The 17,706-nt window shown below is 38.2% G+C and overlaps 2 protein-coding genes across 6 annotated transcripts in view; one reads left to right on the top strand and one right to left on the bottom strand.

The window, feature by feature from the left end:
- sad (Cytochrome P450 family protein sad) overlaps window positions 1-17,706 on the top strand; it is a 265,008-nt gene that overhangs the window by 134,167 nt on the left and 113,135 nt on the right. The window lies entirely within an intron of this gene.
- Cftr (CF transmembrane conductance regulator) overlaps window positions 1-17,706 on the bottom strand; it is a 91,562-nt gene that overhangs the window by 10,011 nt on the left and 63,845 nt on the right. For all 5 annotated transcript variants that reach the window (XM_067780944.1, XM_067780920.1, XM_067780925.1 and 2 more), the window contains exons 6-12: window positions 16,386-17,240; window positions 13,290-13,567; window positions 4,131-4,875; window positions 2,081-2,435; window positions 1,782-2,012; window positions 1,186-1,718; window positions 963-1,123 (exon numbers count right to left, since the gene is read on the bottom strand). In XM_067780944.1, coding sequence (XP_067637045.1) covers window positions 963-1,123; window positions 1,186-1,718; window positions 1,782-2,012; window positions 2,081-2,435; window positions 4,131-4,875; window positions 13,290-13,567; window positions 16,386-17,240 — 3,158 coding nt within the window. The remainder of the gene's footprint in view (window positions 1-962; window positions 1,124-1,185; window positions 1,719-1,781; window positions 2,013-2,080; window positions 2,436-4,130; window positions 4,876-13,289; window positions 13,568-16,385; window positions 17,241-17,706) is intronic.

The raw sequence follows: 17,706 nt of genomic DNA, 5'->3' as shown, positions 1-17,706 counted from the left end.
CTTTGTTTTCTATAAGTTTTATTGTCACCAGGCCTCTAACTAAGTGCCAAGTTTCAAGTCTCTAGGTAACCGGGAAGTTAGTTAAAATGGATTGAAAGATTCCCAAATTAAAATTTGTTTTCTTACTATCTCGATCCGCGTGCCACCTAGCGAATTTTTTTTTATCAAATGTTGCATTGTCACCGGTTCTGACCCACGGCCCAAGTTTCAAGTCTCTAGCTCACCAGCAAGTTACTCAAAAATCGATCGCAAGTTTCCCCTCGTTTTTCAGGGATTTGTAGATATCTCAATTAGCACGCCACCTAGCGGAACTTGGTTTTCTATAAATTGTATTGTCACCGGGTCTCGAACTATGTGCCAAGTTACGAGTCTCTAGGCAAACGGGAAGTTAGTTAAAAATGGATTGAAATATTCCCAAATTAAAATTAATTTTCCTAATATCTCGATCCATGCGCCACCTAGCGGAATTTTTTTGATAAAATATTGCATTGTCACCGGGTTCTGACTCACTGCCCAAGTTTCAAGCCCCTAGCTCACCGGCAAGTTACTTAAAAATCGATCGCAAGATTCCCCTCGTTTTTTCAGGGATTTTCGTTTATCTCGATTCCTCTGCCACCTGGCGGCATTTTGTTTTCCATGAATTGCAGTGCCATCGACTCGCAAACTATGTGCTAAATTTCAAGTCTCTGGATCACCGAGAAGTTAGTTAAAAGTCGATCGCAAAATTTCCATTTTAAAATAAATTTTCTGTATATCTCGATCCGTGCGCCAGCTAGCGGATTTTTTCCACTTGCATTGTAATGTCCCCATATCTGAACTATGATCTAAGTACCAAGTGTCTAGCTCAACGGGATGTTACCGACAAAGACTTTTCCGTGGGTCAAAAATTCGTATGGAAATGAGGGGACAAACATGAAATGGACTTAATATAAAGGTAGTAAAAAAAATAATTCGATACGCACTGTGGATCCACATTTGCGGTTGCCTCATCCAGCACCAACACTTTATTATTACGCAATATAGCGCGCGCCAAACACAGTAGCTGACGTTGCCCAACACTGAAATTGCTGCCACGTTGTGTAACCATATAATCGAGGCCAGGTATGGCACCTTTTAATTCAACCTAGAAAAGTGAAGATATTACACTCACATATCATATAAAAAAACTACAATTATACAACATACATCTTCTAATGCGCACCATAAATCACCATCACCATACTTATCGAACGGATCCAAATTGTAACGTATGGTAGCAGAAAAGAGCACTGGATCTTGTGGTATTATCGAAATTTTTGAACGTAGCGCCTCCAATGAAATGCTGCCCGTCTCAATACCATCAACGAGTATGTCACCCTCGAGATGTGAAAGGCGAAAGAGCGCACCTATTAGCGAGCTTTTGCCAGCACCTGTGCGGCCTACTACACCTACCTTCCAGCTGGGTTCAATGGTGATATTTAAATTTTTCAACACAGGTGGATTGTTGAGATCATAACTCAACGATAGATCTTTAAACTCAACTTGTCCTTGGGACGGCCAATTATTCGGTGGTTGTTTAGTAATTTCAGATTCTTGCTCGATATCGGTATATTGCAAAACACGCTCTACGCTGGTCATTTGTTGTAGAGATTCGGCTATTTGGCGCACGCCATACTGCACCATACCAGTAAGAATCATGGCTTGAGATATAGCCAAACCGACGTTACCGCTGAAGGTTTCTAAATTTTAAATAAAAAAAAAAAATGTATTTTATAGTTTCAGCTTGAATTTGCAATACTGACGTCTGCTCAAAAGTGTAAAGCTAAACGTCACCGAGGCAAGAAAACAGCAGCTCACACAATCCAACCACAAACCCAATGCTGTATTAGAAGCCATCGTCAGTTGCCAGACAGCACTGTGTACATCTTGTAATGCGTCAAATTCTTTTATTACAACATCCTGTAATTCACGTGCGCGTATCGTCGCAATGCCAGTCAGTGATGCGGAGAGATGCGAGAAGACCGGACTACGGCCTATGAAAGCATGAACACTCATAATTAATAACTTTTTATTACTAAAGTATACAATACAATTTACTTACATATACCCTCCAAACGTTTGAGATCTTGTGATGGCCGCAAATACAACTGCAATATGCAGTAATCAACTAAAGCCACAATGCATATGGCTACTAGTAAGATGGGATTGATAACGGTAATTACAATTAAGATGCCAAACATAACCAAAGCGATTTGTATGAAATCCATGACAGATTTTGGTAGATATTCATCTATGGCACCCATATCTTTGGAGAAACGATTCAAAATGCGTCCAGAGGGATTCGTATCAAAGAAACGCATTGTCGCTCGTAGTATGCTGCCAAACATACGATCGTGCAGTACTTTTGAAGCGTGCATACAGATTTTGAAGAAGAGATAGCCACGAAAAACTGTGGTCTAAATGGAAACGAATAGAGGGAGTATTGAAAATAAAGATGTTTGAGGATACAAAGTTCAAATATTCTGACGGCAGATAGGAGTTATAACGATAGAAGAACGACAGAAGACCACACAGCTAGGTAATGAGCGCTCATTACCACATACAAAGCATTTGGCCGGCCAATTGCATGCTACGCGTACCCTATATGGTTGCCAAGCCTAAAAACTACTCACTGGAAGAAGCTACAGGCCTGCCAAAATACTGCTCTCAGAACCGCCACGGGCTGTCTCCATATGTCCCCAGAACACCATCTACATAATGAGGCGAGAATACTCCCCATCAGGGAGAGAAATGAGATGCTAACCAAACAGTTCCTGTTGAATACCCAGAAACCTGGGCATCCCAACAGACATCTAATTGATGAGCCTACACCGCCTAGGGGCTTAAGGTGTCATCTCCGTAAGCATTATGAGGAAATACGGCACCTGAGAACTCAGCCGTATGAAGCAATAAAACACAAGCAAGTCCTCAGTGAACTCCACAAACAGGCGTCGCACCTTTATGCCAGGAATTGCCCGGTGAATCCAGTACTCAAAGAACAGTACCCAAAACTTGCGGAAGAGGAACGCATACTCCCCAGGGAAACGCGAGTCACTCTAGCTCAACTTCGTTCTGGATACTGTAACAGGCTAAACTCTTACCTATTCAGAATCAACCCCGAAATACAAAATGTATGCCCCGCTTGCAATGTGTCCCCACATGACACCAATCATCTTTTTAATTATAATGTGGAAGCAACGCCTCTAACACCCCTTTCATTATGGTCCACCCCTGTTGAAACAGCAAGTTCCCTTGGACTACCGTTAGAGGATATTGATGACAATTTGTGATCGCTCGCACCTATTGAGTGGGGCGAAGCACTGCTACAACAACAACAACAACCACACAGCTAGCACACAAAAGATTATGGGAGTGCGAACCAAAAATTACAACCTGTTTTACACTCATCGTGAACATAAGTCGAAAGACTGTATACTTGTAGGAAATACTTTTAACGCTTTCCTTATCACCTAATTTTAGTACTATTCTTGCTGAGAATACTTCAAATCAGATCTTTTCGAACGCGCTGATGGAATTCTTGACATCCCTATAGAAGTATTTGGTGGAAGAGCTAAAAGAACCCGTCAATGCATGTGTTCGCACATTCCCCACGCACTTCGCACATACATACTCCTCTCACGACAAACAAAAATCACGTTCTATTAAGAGGGAATGGGGATGATACCCCCAGCGGGTTAGGGGGTCAGAATATACCCGCGGTAGGTATGCCTGTCGTAAGAAGCGAATAAAATACCAGATTCAAGGGGCTGTGTAGCGCAACCCTTTCAGGTTGCGGCGCAATATATATCTTCTCTAAACCCAATTGTCAACCTCACCTATGCGTGGCGAATCCTGTTTCACTAACAGACGAGGCTCTGGCGACCCCAAGCTCCTCATGGAACTTGGGTTGGGGAGGGGGGATGGCCTCGAATAACACCCCCAAAGCCTTCGGGGAGTATCCTTATCACTACAACAACAACCACAAAAATGGGGATGATCTTTCGAGATAAAAGTTTACTGAAAGATTAAGGATCCTGTCCATGCTGCCATTTGGAAGTCAACGAATGTGACTATTTTGTTAATTCACATTAATCTCAATTTTATTTACTTACCACACAAACAGCAAGAATGAGCGCACCATATATATACAAGCATTCAAAAGTTGTAAACATCGTGGGCTTATTTAGCGAGCGCAAATATTCCTGCTGTGTCCAAATATTTACAAAAAAGTCCGAACCACTACACACAACTTGTGACAGCAACATAATCAAAGTCATAAAGACTAAACCGCAAACGCTACTACCAGCGCGAAAATATTCCCACCAAACGTGAAGGGAAACGCCACCTTTTGCTTGATCCTCTGCATTGTCTGAATCGTCTGAGATATTTTGCTCTGAACTTATGGGCAGACTATTTGATTTACGTATTAACGAGCCATCGTTGACGCTATTACGACGTAACGGTTGATAACCATCACGTACACCATCAATATATGGAATATCTTCTTCCTCGTATGCGGTCAAATCATTTGATAAAATAGATTCATTTTCACTCTCCGCCACTTCTTCTTCCTTGATGCGTTCAAGTAATTTAGCAAAATCCAAATCACTATTAGATAACTCTTCATAGGTGCCCTGGCGTGAGATTCTACCATTTTCAATAATTACAATCCAATCGGCTTCAGTAAGAAAATGTACTTGATGCGTAATTAGGAGGCGTGTTGCTTTTTCGGTAGCCAAACGACCACGTGGACCAATGACTTCGTCGAAAAGATGACGACCCACATGTGCATCTACAGCACTTAGAGGATCATCAAGTAAATAAATAGATGCGGGTTTGTAGACGGCGCGTGCCAAGCTGCAATAAAATAATTAAAAGGGCGTTCAAATTAGTCAGTTTGCCATTGTGTTCCTTCCGAATTAATATCAATAGTATTATATACCTAGAACCCATACAAAGTTGATTGACTAGCTTAGGACTGACTGACTAATGCCACGAATGGGCCTATCGAATGAGTTTAAAGTATTATCCCTCTCTGTTGGTTGGTGTGGCGAGTCCTCCGTGACTCCGATAAGCGGTAACGTGCCGTTTTGATAGCAAAGCTTTTGAAATAACAAAATAAAAATTGTGTAAAACGGCTGACGAAAGTTCAAAAGCTCCAGTGGCAGTCCCGTTTCACTTTGTTCAAACCCTTGAGTTTATTATAGTATATTTCGGAAGCTCCCTATACCTAACGTCCTTGTCTTTTGGGGCGGGGGGCTCTAAAATAATTCTCAAGGAATTTCATTCTGCTGCCACAGTGCGTTGCGCAGTCGCACAGTGAGTACCTCGCACTTGGAAGATTACAGCTGAGACATGAGATATTGTGCTGCATGAACGCAAATTGTCTAGTGGATCATAAATACCGCAACAAACCTGAACATCGTCGTTGACCCGATAGCTCTGGCTATCAGATACGGTGGCTATCCAGTTTTCGGTCGTATATGAGTTTCGTAATGCTGTGCATAGCACCTGAGTAGCGAAAGTTTTGAGTTGGACCACATTCCTTGAGTTCGAAATACGCATACATATATGTGGACGTAGCCGGCAGTGTTGCTGTTGTGACAAATATTAGTTTCACTAAGCGAAACTACCATCACTAAGCTGATACTAAGCAATATGTACATAAACAAATCAATCATCATCTACACAGATATATACAAGGCAATAGAGATACTCACAAACGCATGTCAGCATCAGCCGTAGTAGTACGCACATATACACACGCATATGGATACAAATTACAAATATACGTGTATATAGCTGGTAAACAAGCATCAGGTTCACGAAATTACTACATCTTAGGAGAAAAGGGTGAACGAGGAAACCGAAGAGTATAAAAGCAGCACAAGCTGAGGCATGACGAATCAGTTTGATTTAAGCACGCTATCAGTAGCGAAGTGAAGTACTCTTAAAGTAGCCTAATAAAGACTATTTTGTAATACAGAACATTGGAGTGTTTTATTCAACATCTTAGCGATACGAACGTAAGAAGAAGGTTGCAAATAAGCGGAATTTCTCTAAATTCGTTACACTATTTTATAACCGGTAGATTTACTTTACAGTGGTTGTGAATGTGGAAAAGGATCTCTTGTCCCAGGCCTAGTTCAAATATACCTTCCCATTAAGCTTAAAGCCATCGATGGATATGTTGATAGCGCCCTCGCAGTTGAGAAAAGCAGACTTGTCAGGGAAACGCGCGTCTTTCTGGCATAATTTCGATCTGGATGCTGTGATGGATAACACTCTTGCTTATCTTGAATCAGTGCAATGTCTGGCCTGTATGTGATGTGTCTCCACATGACAACAACTATCTTTTTAATTCAATGTAGAACCAACGCCACTAACACCCATGTCTCTTTGGTCCTGTTACGTAATAGGATAATTGATGACAATTTCTGAGTGATCGCAAATATTTTATGGGGCGAAGCACAGCTACAAGAAGAAGACCCATTCTTGCCGTGTAGGAATGGAGATAAAGCTTTTTTAAAAAAATATTCTGCGTCTTTGAATCGTGTGCTCAGAGGGGACGTATTTCAATCGGCAGTGCAGATATGATGATGTTGAATTCAGCTATCGATATGTTCCGTAATGGGTCGGTGATAGATGGATGCGGGAGAGGGGACCTGGCTCTGCCAAATAAAGTGATTAAAAAATTCCAATCTGCACTTTTTGTAAACCGAATTATTATTATTGCGATGTTCGTATCGATGATAATAATAAATGCAAAAGGTTGAAGGTGTTGAAAGTCATAACAGAGATAAGAATTTCAAAAGCGCATATTTTAATGTAAATACGTTCACTTCCTTTACAATTAAGCGTAATGCTTTGGGCGAATAAAAAGGGAACGGAGCAAATGTATGGGGATTAAAACGAATGTACATGTTTTTCTAGAATAACAACATTTGAATGAATATAATTTAAAGCAATGTGAACAAACAGCAGCCGCCGTAGTGCGGTGGTAGCGTGTTTCGCCTATCACACCAAAGGTCGTGGGTCTCGGGCAAAGCAACATCAAAAATTTTGAAAAAAGTTTCCAATTAGAAAAAGCGGGTTTGCCATTCGGCAGTGGTTTAGCAAACACTTCCGAGTGTAAATATTCTCCGTAGAAATTTATCCGCCCTTCAGAGTCGGATGAAAACATGTACGTTCCGCATTGCTAATTTTAAGGGAGAATTTAAAGTAGACGACGCAGTTTGGAATAGTCGCTCAGCCTCAATCTTCGTGGAGGTAATTCGTGTCGTTAATTATTTTTTATGTCAGACGAAATTTTTAAGAACTTTGAGCTTTAGTGGGAGAATCGCTTATGGCATACAGGCTGTTTTTCCTGCCTTTTTTTTTGGAAATTATAGCTCTCTCATATATTTTGTTAAGGTTATTAGCCTGATAACGGCAGGTGAATTGTCAATGAAATTTTGCAAGCCAGAGAAGATTTTTCAAAAATATACAAATCTCATATGTAAATAAAAAGGAATATATGTCTGAGTTGGCTTTATAAGCGGCGAAAGTACTTAACAGATTCTTATACGCTGTGATATCTTCGTAATAGACGTCAAAATTAAGGGCCAATTTAACTTCCTTAACCCTAACGCCATAGTCGTAACCATACCCATAACCATAACCATCTCCAATGTGATCGATTAATGGTGCCTTAACCTAAAAATCGTGAAAATTTTATAAAAATGAAGAAAACGCAAAAAATTACAAACATATTCCACAAAAAATAAGTCTCTTAGTCATAACGTATCCAAAACAATGAATAAAATCTACAAAAAGTTATTAAATTCACCAACTCAAATATTTTTAGGTTATGGTTATGGCGAGAAACCAAAAACCAATTGGTTGGCTATGGTATCGTTATGTTATGGCGTTAGCGTTATGGTATGGCACCATTAATCGATTACATTGATTTCCGTAAGGTTAGTTCGATCAGCTGTTTTACCTGGTAATGGATAAGTCACAAATAGACCTGACTTTTAAAGTAACTATCATGGTCTCATCCTGCATTTCTTTCTATCGCAACCGGGCAACTGGAGAACCATGTAGTATATATTACTTCGGATGCTCAACGTAGCTCCCAAATGATCGGTTGCGCGATATGCATGCCCTCTTATAAAGTGGGTGATGCTACGCCTTCTACTACTACCTAAATATTTGAAGCAGCTATTCAACATTTTGTACCACCTTAAATGCGCAAGTTTCACCCCAAATTTCTTTAAAAGTTTTCTAAATAAATTAAACAAAATTTGAACTTTATTTATTGTAGCGTACCCGACAGACTTTGTTCAGCTTGAACTTTGGCTTTTAAGTGTTTGCAAGTGTTTCACACTCCTATTTCCTTTTCCCCCTTCCTTTCATTCTCATTTACGATCCCCCACTGCCTCACCTTTTCCCAACTGTTTGTAATGTTATTCCTAATTTAACTTCATACGCCTTCGGCTCCCAAATCAACTCTCCCAATTTTCACGCTTCTACCATGAATACTCTTAGACGGTTTCTTTTTAGTTTTGGTTAAGAAAATTATAATTGGAGGTAAAAAGAAGATATTAGGCAGTTTTGGAGAGAAAAACTCTTCAAAAGATTAACGGACCTATACACCTCCTTTTCCAATTTTCTACGGGGGGTATTTGGGCTTAAACTTTTATAAATCTTAACCATCTTCTGCTTCCACGTAACCTTAGGATGGCGGTTCAATGCGGTCTAATTAAATCGTTTACGAGACGGTCGGGCTTGTACCTCAACAATGCAAAACCTTAAAGGAGTGTTACTACAACAACACTACTTTCAGAGATACATATTCACTATGAAAAATCACTTTGGTTAATGTAGGTAATGCCAAGCTCTTTTTCGTTGTACATAATATTTCTGAAAATATTAGAGATAAAAGCTTTACTGAGTTTTAGGGCCCTAACGCGAACGCTTTGAAAGATATTCAGTATGTAAATTGAATTAGCATGGGCGCCCTCTGAGATATTAATCATATATGTGACCCGGTCTATGAAAAGGTGGCTTATGACTCAAAAAATAAATTGCGAGAAACAGCTGTTAAAGATAAACAATGCATTTCTTCAGTTTCTTAGTAGTAGTATTTTTTTTAGTCATAAGCCACCTTTTCATAGCCCGGCTCACATATATTATTTCTAATTGCTGTTTTTATGTGCAGGTCCCTTTTTTTCTCTTATTTGAAATCCAAATCTATAAATAATGTTTTGGTTGTAAAGATGGAGATGCTATTAATGAGCTTTGGGCAATTTTGGTCGTAGTGCTTTTGTTTAGCAATATTTTATTAAAATAACTAGCAGAACCGGCAGACGTTGTTTCTGCCCTAAATTTTGTCTATCTGCATACATTTTAATAAGCTTTTTCCGTCTAACTCTATCCTCCCCCCTCTACACTTTTTCCTAATCCTTTTATTTACTCCTCTTTTTCGCTTCATCTATCTCCATCTTCTCATTCTATCTCTTTCTCAGTCTCCTTCTCTCCTTTCTCTTCTCTCTTCTCTCAAGTTCTTCTTCATCTCTTATTTCCAGTCCCAGAGGGTGGTATGTATTTTGTTCCAATCCCCTTCCGAGTCTCAGTCCTAGTCCCACTCCGAGTCTCAGTCCCAGTCCTAGTCCTAATCCCAGTCACAGTCTGTCTCTGGTCTACTTCCCGAAAAAAAACGATCGTAAGTACTAATATAGGCAAATTTATATACCAAACTAAAAATTTCATGGCAATCTTTCTATCCGTTCTCGAGTTATGGAGTGACAATTAAAATGTACACTTCTTTTTATATATATAGATAGGGGAAGCAAATTATGCATTCTGGAGTAAACACTACAGGCATAGGTATATGTGCGAAAAACAATAGTTAGTATACATTTGTTAGGACCTCTATTCTATAAAAATTATGCTATATTTTAATTAAGACAAAATGCTACTAGTTTACAAAACTCAACTAAATCGCATTACGAATATTATATTTTAGAATAAACCGGTTTTTGGTTCACTTCCCAGAAGAAAAATTATTGTTTAGAATAGGTCGGTCCCGGGTCCAGTTGCCGGAAGAAAAATTATAATTATTTTAATCCAGTCATAAAGCTACTTACATATCAAATTTCAAGCAAATCGAGCCATATATACGATAGTTTAGAATAAATCGGTCCCTGATCCTCTTCCCGGAAGAAACTCTATCCGACATTTTATTCCACATATAACGCTACCTACATACCAAATTTCAGGCAAATCGAGCCATATATACGATAGTTTAGAATAAATCGGTCCCTGGTCTACTTCCCGGAAGAACAATTATCCGACATTTAATTCAAGATATAACGCTACCTACATACCAAATTTCAGACAAATCGAGCCATATATACCATAGTTTAGAATAAATCGGTCCCTGGTCCACTTCCCGAAAAAGAAAACTTTTCACAAACACTCTCCGGGTTCCTACTAAGTTATCTTAAAAACTTCATGGCAAACTTTCTATTCTTTCTCGAGTTATGGAGTGACAATCAAAATGTACACTTCTTTTTATATATGTACATATATAGATTTAAAAACAACGATTGTGAGCACACAAAGAAATCTATTTGTACTATGGCACTATTGTGAATATTTGCACTGCATTACCGGCAGTTGCTATTGTACGCTAGATGACATCGCAAGCTTTATTGTACGCTAGATGACAGCGCAAGCTGTAAGTTTTAATTGATTGACGGCAGTTGCTATTATACGCTGGATGGCAGCGCACGTTGTAAGTTAATAGAGCTGATTTCTGTTGATATTTGATAAGAGACTTTTATATTGGTTGCGCAAGATGCGCACGGGTCAGACTCGTAGAAAATAAATACAAATTTTTAATTTTAATGGCATTGACATTTGAGATAGGCTATGCGTTTCTGGATAAACCCAGATAAGATAAAAAAAATCGATACAATATGTACACACCTTAACAGCAGTCTGCTCCGTAAACCGGATCCAACCACTTTCACTGCCAACCTAGCAGTACCACTGTGGCAGTAATCCCTAAAATCTCATATTTATGTTTATGACTTTGCAACAACATGAAATACAACAAGTAAGGAAGGCTAAGTGCGGGTGTAACCGAACATTACATACTCAGCTGAGAGCTATGGAGACAAAATAAGGGAAAATCACCATGTAGGAAAATGAACCTAGGGTAACCCCGGAATGTGTTTGTATGACATGTGTATCAAATGGAATAGTATTTTAAGAGGGAGTAGGCCATAGTTCTATGGGTGGACGCCATTTAGGGATATCGCCTTAAAGGTGGACCAGGGGTGACTCTAGAATTTGTTTGTACAATACTGGTATCAAATGAAAGGTGTTAATGAGTATTTTAAAAGGGAGTGGGCCTTAGTTCTATAGGCTGACGCCTTTTCGAGATATCGTTATAAAGGTGGACCAGGGTTGACTCTAGAATGCGTTTGTAGAATACTGGTATCAAACGAAAGGTGTTAATGAGTATTTTAAAAGGCGTGGGCTTAGTTCTATAGGTGGACGCCTTTTCGAGATATCGCCATAAAGGTGGACCAGGGGTAAGTCTAGAATGCGTTTGTACAATACTGGTATCAAATGAAAGGTGTTAATGAGTATTTTAAAAGGGAGTGGGCCTTAGTTCTAAAGGTGGACCAGGGTTGACTCTAGAATACGTTTGTACAATATGGGTATCAAACGAAATGTGATAATGGGCATTTTAAAAGGGAGTGGGCCTTAGTTCTATAGGTGGACGCCTTTTCCAGATATCGCCATAAAGGTGGACCAGGGGTGACTCTATAATGTGTTTTTACGATATGGGTATCAAATTAAAGGTATTAATGAGGGTTTTAAAAGGGAGTGGTGGTAGTTGTATATGTGAAGGCGTTTTCGAGATATCGACCAAAATGTGGACCAGGGTGACCCAGAACATCATCTGTTGGGTACCGCTAATTTTTTTATATATGTAATACCTGCCATGATTCCAAGGGCTTTTGATTTCGCCCTGCAGAACTTTTTCATTTTCTTCTAATTAATATGGTAGGTGTCACACCCATTTTACAAAGTTTTTTTCTAAAGTTATATTTTGCGTCAATAAGCCAATCCAATTACCACGTTTCATCCCTTTTTTCGTATTTGGTATAGAATTATGGCATTTTTTTTATTTTCCGTAATTTTCGAAAGCGAAAAAGTGGGCGTGGTTATAGTCGGATTTCGGCCATTTTTTACATCAATACAAAGTGAGTTCAGATAAGTACGTGAACTGAGTTTAGTAAAGATATATCGGATTTTGCTGAAGTTATCGTGTTAACGGCCGAGCGGAAGGACAGACGGTCGACTGTGTATAAAAACTGGGCGTGGCTTCAACCGATTCCGCCCCTTTTCACAGAAAACAGTTATCGTCCTAGAATCTAAGCTCCTTCCTAATTTAACAAGGATTGGTAAATTTTTTTTGACTTATGGATTTAAAAGTATCCTAGACAAATTAAATGAAAAAGGGCGGAGCCACGCCCATTTTGAAATTTTCTTTTATTTTTGTATTTTGTTGCACCATATCATTACTGGAGTTGAATGTTGACATAATTTACTTATATACTGTAAAGATATTAAATTTTTTGTTAAAATTTGACTTTAAAAAAATTTTTTTTATAGTGGGCGTGATCGTTCTCCGATTCTACTAATTTTTATTAAGCATATATACAGTAAAAGGAGTAACATTCCTGCTAAATTTCATCACGATATCTTCAACGACTGCCAAATTACAGCTTGCAAAACTTTTAAATTACCTTCTTTTAAAAGTGGGCGGAGCCACGCCCATTGTTCAAAATGTTACTAATTTTCTATTGTGCGTCATAAGTTCAACTTACCTACCAAGTTTCATCGCTTTATCCGTCTTTTGTAATGAATTATCGCACGTTTTGTGTTTTTCGAAATTTTCGATATCGAAAAAGTGGGCGTGGCTATAGTCCGATTTCGTTCATTTTAAATAGCGATCTGAGATGAGTGCCCAGGAACCTACATACCAAATTTCATCAAGATACCTCAAAATTGACTCAAGTTATCGTGTTAACGGACGGACGGACATGGCTCAATCAATTTTTTTTTCGATACTGATGATTTTGATATATGGAAGTCTATATCTATCTCGACTCCTTTATACCTGTACAACCAACCGTTATCCAATCAAAGTTATTATACTCTGTGAGCTCTGCTCAACTGAGTATAAAAACAAGGAACTACCAACTTACCTGATACGTGCACGTTGTCCACCAGATAATGAGGCTCCACGTTCGCCCACGATCGTCTTATCACCGTTACTAAGCTGTTGAAAGTCTGTTGTGAGTGCACAGCATTTTGTAACCTCGTGATAACGTTTGCGATCATAAGCTTCACCGAATAATATATTGTTACGCACGGTGCCGGTGAATAGCCATGGCTCTTGAGCTGCATAAGAAATTTCACCTTGTATGACCACTTCGCCATCTGTTATAGGTAATTCGCCCAATAATAATTGCAGCAACGAACTCTAATCAAATGAAAGAAATTTAGAAATAAATAATTGACAAAAACGGTTGTAGATTGTATTTTATGCATGATGAAGAAACCAGCGAATATCGCTTGTTAAGGCCGAATCGAACTAAAGACAATTTCAGGAGAAGGCGAATAAAATGGAGCTGGGGCAAACACTGAAACTAATACTTTCGAGGTAACTACGGGAAGTTCCCCCAAAAGTTCTGCCACAAAGGTTTAGAGCAAACAAACATGCTACATAAAGTTTCATGTTTGTCAAATTTTGGCTTATATCTCTGGACCCGACCGAGATACCATAAAACCGAGCTTATTTTGGACAAACTGTCACAGGACGAACAACGAAACGAAATTCCATCGTTCTCTATTGTATGCTATAAATTTATGTATATTCGTCATTCTTTGTCAAATTTGGTTCGCAGATAAACCGTTATCGGCGTTGCGTCATCTTCAATGAAAATTTTAATTCTGATTTTTTTTTTTTTTCTTTTGTTAATGCTGTATTTTAGCATAATAGTGTCGCTAATAAAATCAATCTAAATAACAGGTAAATGCTGCACGCAACAGCAGTCGAAGATGAAATAATAACATCTACACACACAGCAAAAATGTACATAATAGCAAATATATACACAGCAACTACGAGCGCTGTGAGCTTAAGACGACGTTGCATAAACTACACAGACACATGTACATATATAGCCACAGCAAATACGAGACAAAGAAGAGCAAGGAGTAAATAAGCAACTATTCGGGAAGGCGTTCGCCAAAAATCTAGACTCTGGGAGAAATTAATGACGATGCAACTACGTGGTATGTAAGCAGCGCAATCTAAGGAGTCAGTAATCTGTTTGATTTTAACTCATAAGTGAAGTACGCGAATACATTCAATTCTGAAGTTCTACTACCATTGGTGTGGTTACTTACTTACTTACTTAATTGGGGATTGACAATGACAAATCAGAAAATCATTGAGAATTCATGAAATTCCTCACAATATACATAAATACAAAATAAAATAATTAAAAAAAAAAAAATTTAAGTTAAACGATTTTATTGAAAACAATACTTACTTCAAGTTATAATAATACTGAAAGCTAGAAAATAATTAGGTAGGTCATAGGTACTAGCCATCACACCCCTCATCAATCTAGGGCATTGATCAGACAATTAAATAAAAGCGTTGGGCGCGTGAAATTTATAAAAATGTTAGGCGAAGCATGACCTTATTAAGGTTCAGTTGGTTTTGCTTATCTTACTTATAGAAATTTGACGCGTCCAACGCTTTTATTTAATTGTCTGATCAACGTCCTAGATTGATGAGGAGTGTGATGACTAGTACATAGGACCTGCCTAATTATGTTCTAGCTTTTAATATTATTATTACTTCATGTAAGTATTGTTTTCAATAAAGCCGTTTAACTTAAGATCATTTTTTAATTATTTTATTTTCAAGTTTTTAGTCATTATTTAATTGTCTATTATTTTTCATTCTATTTAGTTCATTTAGTGACTCATTATTACAAGGACTTTTTCTTATCAGTTTGTTATAATCTAAGTCCTCAATATATAATCCTTCCAAAGAGTTTACTTGACTCAGCGCCACGTATGCTTGTCCCTCCTCCAACTCCAAAATATTTAGATGTCACTTCTACCGGGTTGTATGTAATATTTGTTCCAAATATGAACTAAATCCGACATCATAGGTCGCTTTCTATTCATGTATGTATTCCAAATATGAACCAAATCGGACCACAAATACGATTTTTTTAAATATTTCGATCCATGCGCCACCTATCGGAGTTTTTTCTTATTATTGCATTGCCATCGGATTCTGAACTATATTCCATGTTTCAAGCTTGTAGTTTATCGGGAAGTTACTTAAATTTCAATTACAAAATTCTGTTCGCCCGGACGTTCAAGTCAAGCTAAATAAAACCGTTTAAAAAACGATTAAAAACACATAAGATTAAAAAAATTGCCCTATGCCGAAACTGGGCCCATATCGTGTATCGATTCGTATCGAAATCAAGTTTTCACTCAAACATTCAATCAAAATAGCTCTGAAATCGTGAGTCCGAATAACGACATACATATGTTAACTAGAGACTTCGCGTACTAGTTGGATTTAGAATCTATCATAACTTGTATAAATAATTTGGAGGTTTCATATTTATAAATTGGGTGAAGAATGGATTCCGATACGAATCGTAACACACGATACGAACCCTGTAGTGGAATTCACTAACTTATAACGATGCGATTAGTTGAAATTTTAATTAAAAATTTTGTCGCTTGCCTTATCGATTGTACTATTCACTAACTTAGTTTTAACGACTCGAAATAAACGACACTTAAATTTCATTTTAATAGTACCACTGGCGATGGACTTAGTAATTCTCCATCTTGTGACAAAACGTACGTCAAGTACTCAAATGCCATTTGATTTATAAAGTAGCTATTCGTGTTTGAAAGTATTTAATTAAAGCTCCGATTTTCTTTTTTAACTGAAATTGCCAGAAATATTAATTTCGTGATTTTAAACGCAGCCAATTTACTTGCCGTTTATTTAGCAACACAGCTTATCGTCGATAAACGAATATCGATATAAAATAGTAACTATAACGAAATCGTTATAGTTAACGATTCGCAAATAAAGCGATGGCAAATGTGGTTAAAAAAGTTAGTGAATTCCACTACTGATTTGCCTTGAAATCAAATTTGAAAAGGGACGACAGAAAATCGTTTCAATTTACCTTAATCTAATATCGATGCTGTCGCAAAATCAACAAAACAAAATTAAGCAATAAACTTACCTTTCCCGCACCCACTGGTCCAATAACAGCGCACAATTGACCTCTCTTTATCTCCATATTAATATCTTGTAAAGTGTGTTGTGGTTTTGTTAAATCCCAATTTGCATTAACCTTTTTAAGTAGAACAGCTTTGGCAGCATCCCGTTCATCCCCTTTAGGTTCACCTTTTTTATGTGTCAGACCAAATGTTTTCTCATCATGTCCCTCCTCCAGCAGGTACGCCTCAATGCGTTTTAAAGAAACTAGTGCCTCAGCACCAAATGAAACTGCTAACGGATACCAAATCGCAGCTACCAATTGCAATATATTGTAATAACTAGCCGCCGAAAAGGCAATATCCGCTGAAACTTGATTGCCCATTAAAACTGCTGCCGCAATCGTAATATAAAGTGTGGAACGTTCGGTAAAAACCATTGTACTCAAATAGAAACCACGCAAATATGATGCATAACGTATTTGCTTTATTTCACGACGACGTGCTTCACCCACTACAGCTTGAAAGGGTTTCTCCCAAGCATACATTTTTATTACTTGTATCCCTTGAACTAATTCGTTCATAATGCCGACTCGTGCATCGGTACGCTCAGCGATTTTCATACGTAATTTTGAGGATAATTTACTAAAACCAGTTTGTACGGGTATAGTTTTGAGTAATAGACCTACAACACCAACAACGGCGGCCAAACCAATGCGTAACCAAATGAGATAGCATATAAGCATAGCATTTAATGGCATAATCCATATCCAGTGCATATAAATGAAACCATAATCGAGTCGATTTACATCGTTAGAGAGCAAATTGATGAGGTAACCAGCAGGTGTTCTGCCAGCAGAGCGCATTGAGAGTCGTAGGGTCTGATAAAGAAAAATGTATAGATAAAGCAATTGATTAGAGATATCGGATATGAGAATATTAGTTATTCACACTAGCACGGGAGCGTAATAACCCAAAATAGATTAAGGCAATTAACAAGGTCGCCTATTCGCCGTATGTGCTATGCTTCAATCAAATTGTATATTGGAAACAACTCAAATCTTAAAATTTTACATGCATACGATGCTCTTGTGAATTGCCCAATCAAACTGTCAAACCCGCTGCATAGTTGAATCGCAACTGATCATGGTCTTGAATTTGTTTTATTGCTCGGACGAAATCAATTGTTTGCATGTTTGAAAATGCCGATGCTCTGGGCCCGTACCGTATGTTACGTTTCGTATCGAAATCCAAGTTTTCACTCGACCTAGCAAAAGGAGCATCAGAAGCATAGTTTGTTCTGACTCTATCTAGAGAATAGAAAATCACAACTGCGCAGAGTTCGAG

The sequence above is a fragment of the Eurosta solidaginis genome, chromosome 1 (genome assembly GCF_040869045.1).
Source record: "Eurosta solidaginis isolate ZX-2024a chromosome 1, ASM4086904v1, whole genome shotgun sequence".
Classification (NCBI taxonomy): Eukaryota; Metazoa; Arthropoda; class Insecta; order Diptera; family Tephritidae; genus Eurosta; species Eurosta solidaginis.
Note: the sequence above shows the minus strand (reverse complement) of the source record. Positions and strands in the feature narration are given on the sequence as shown.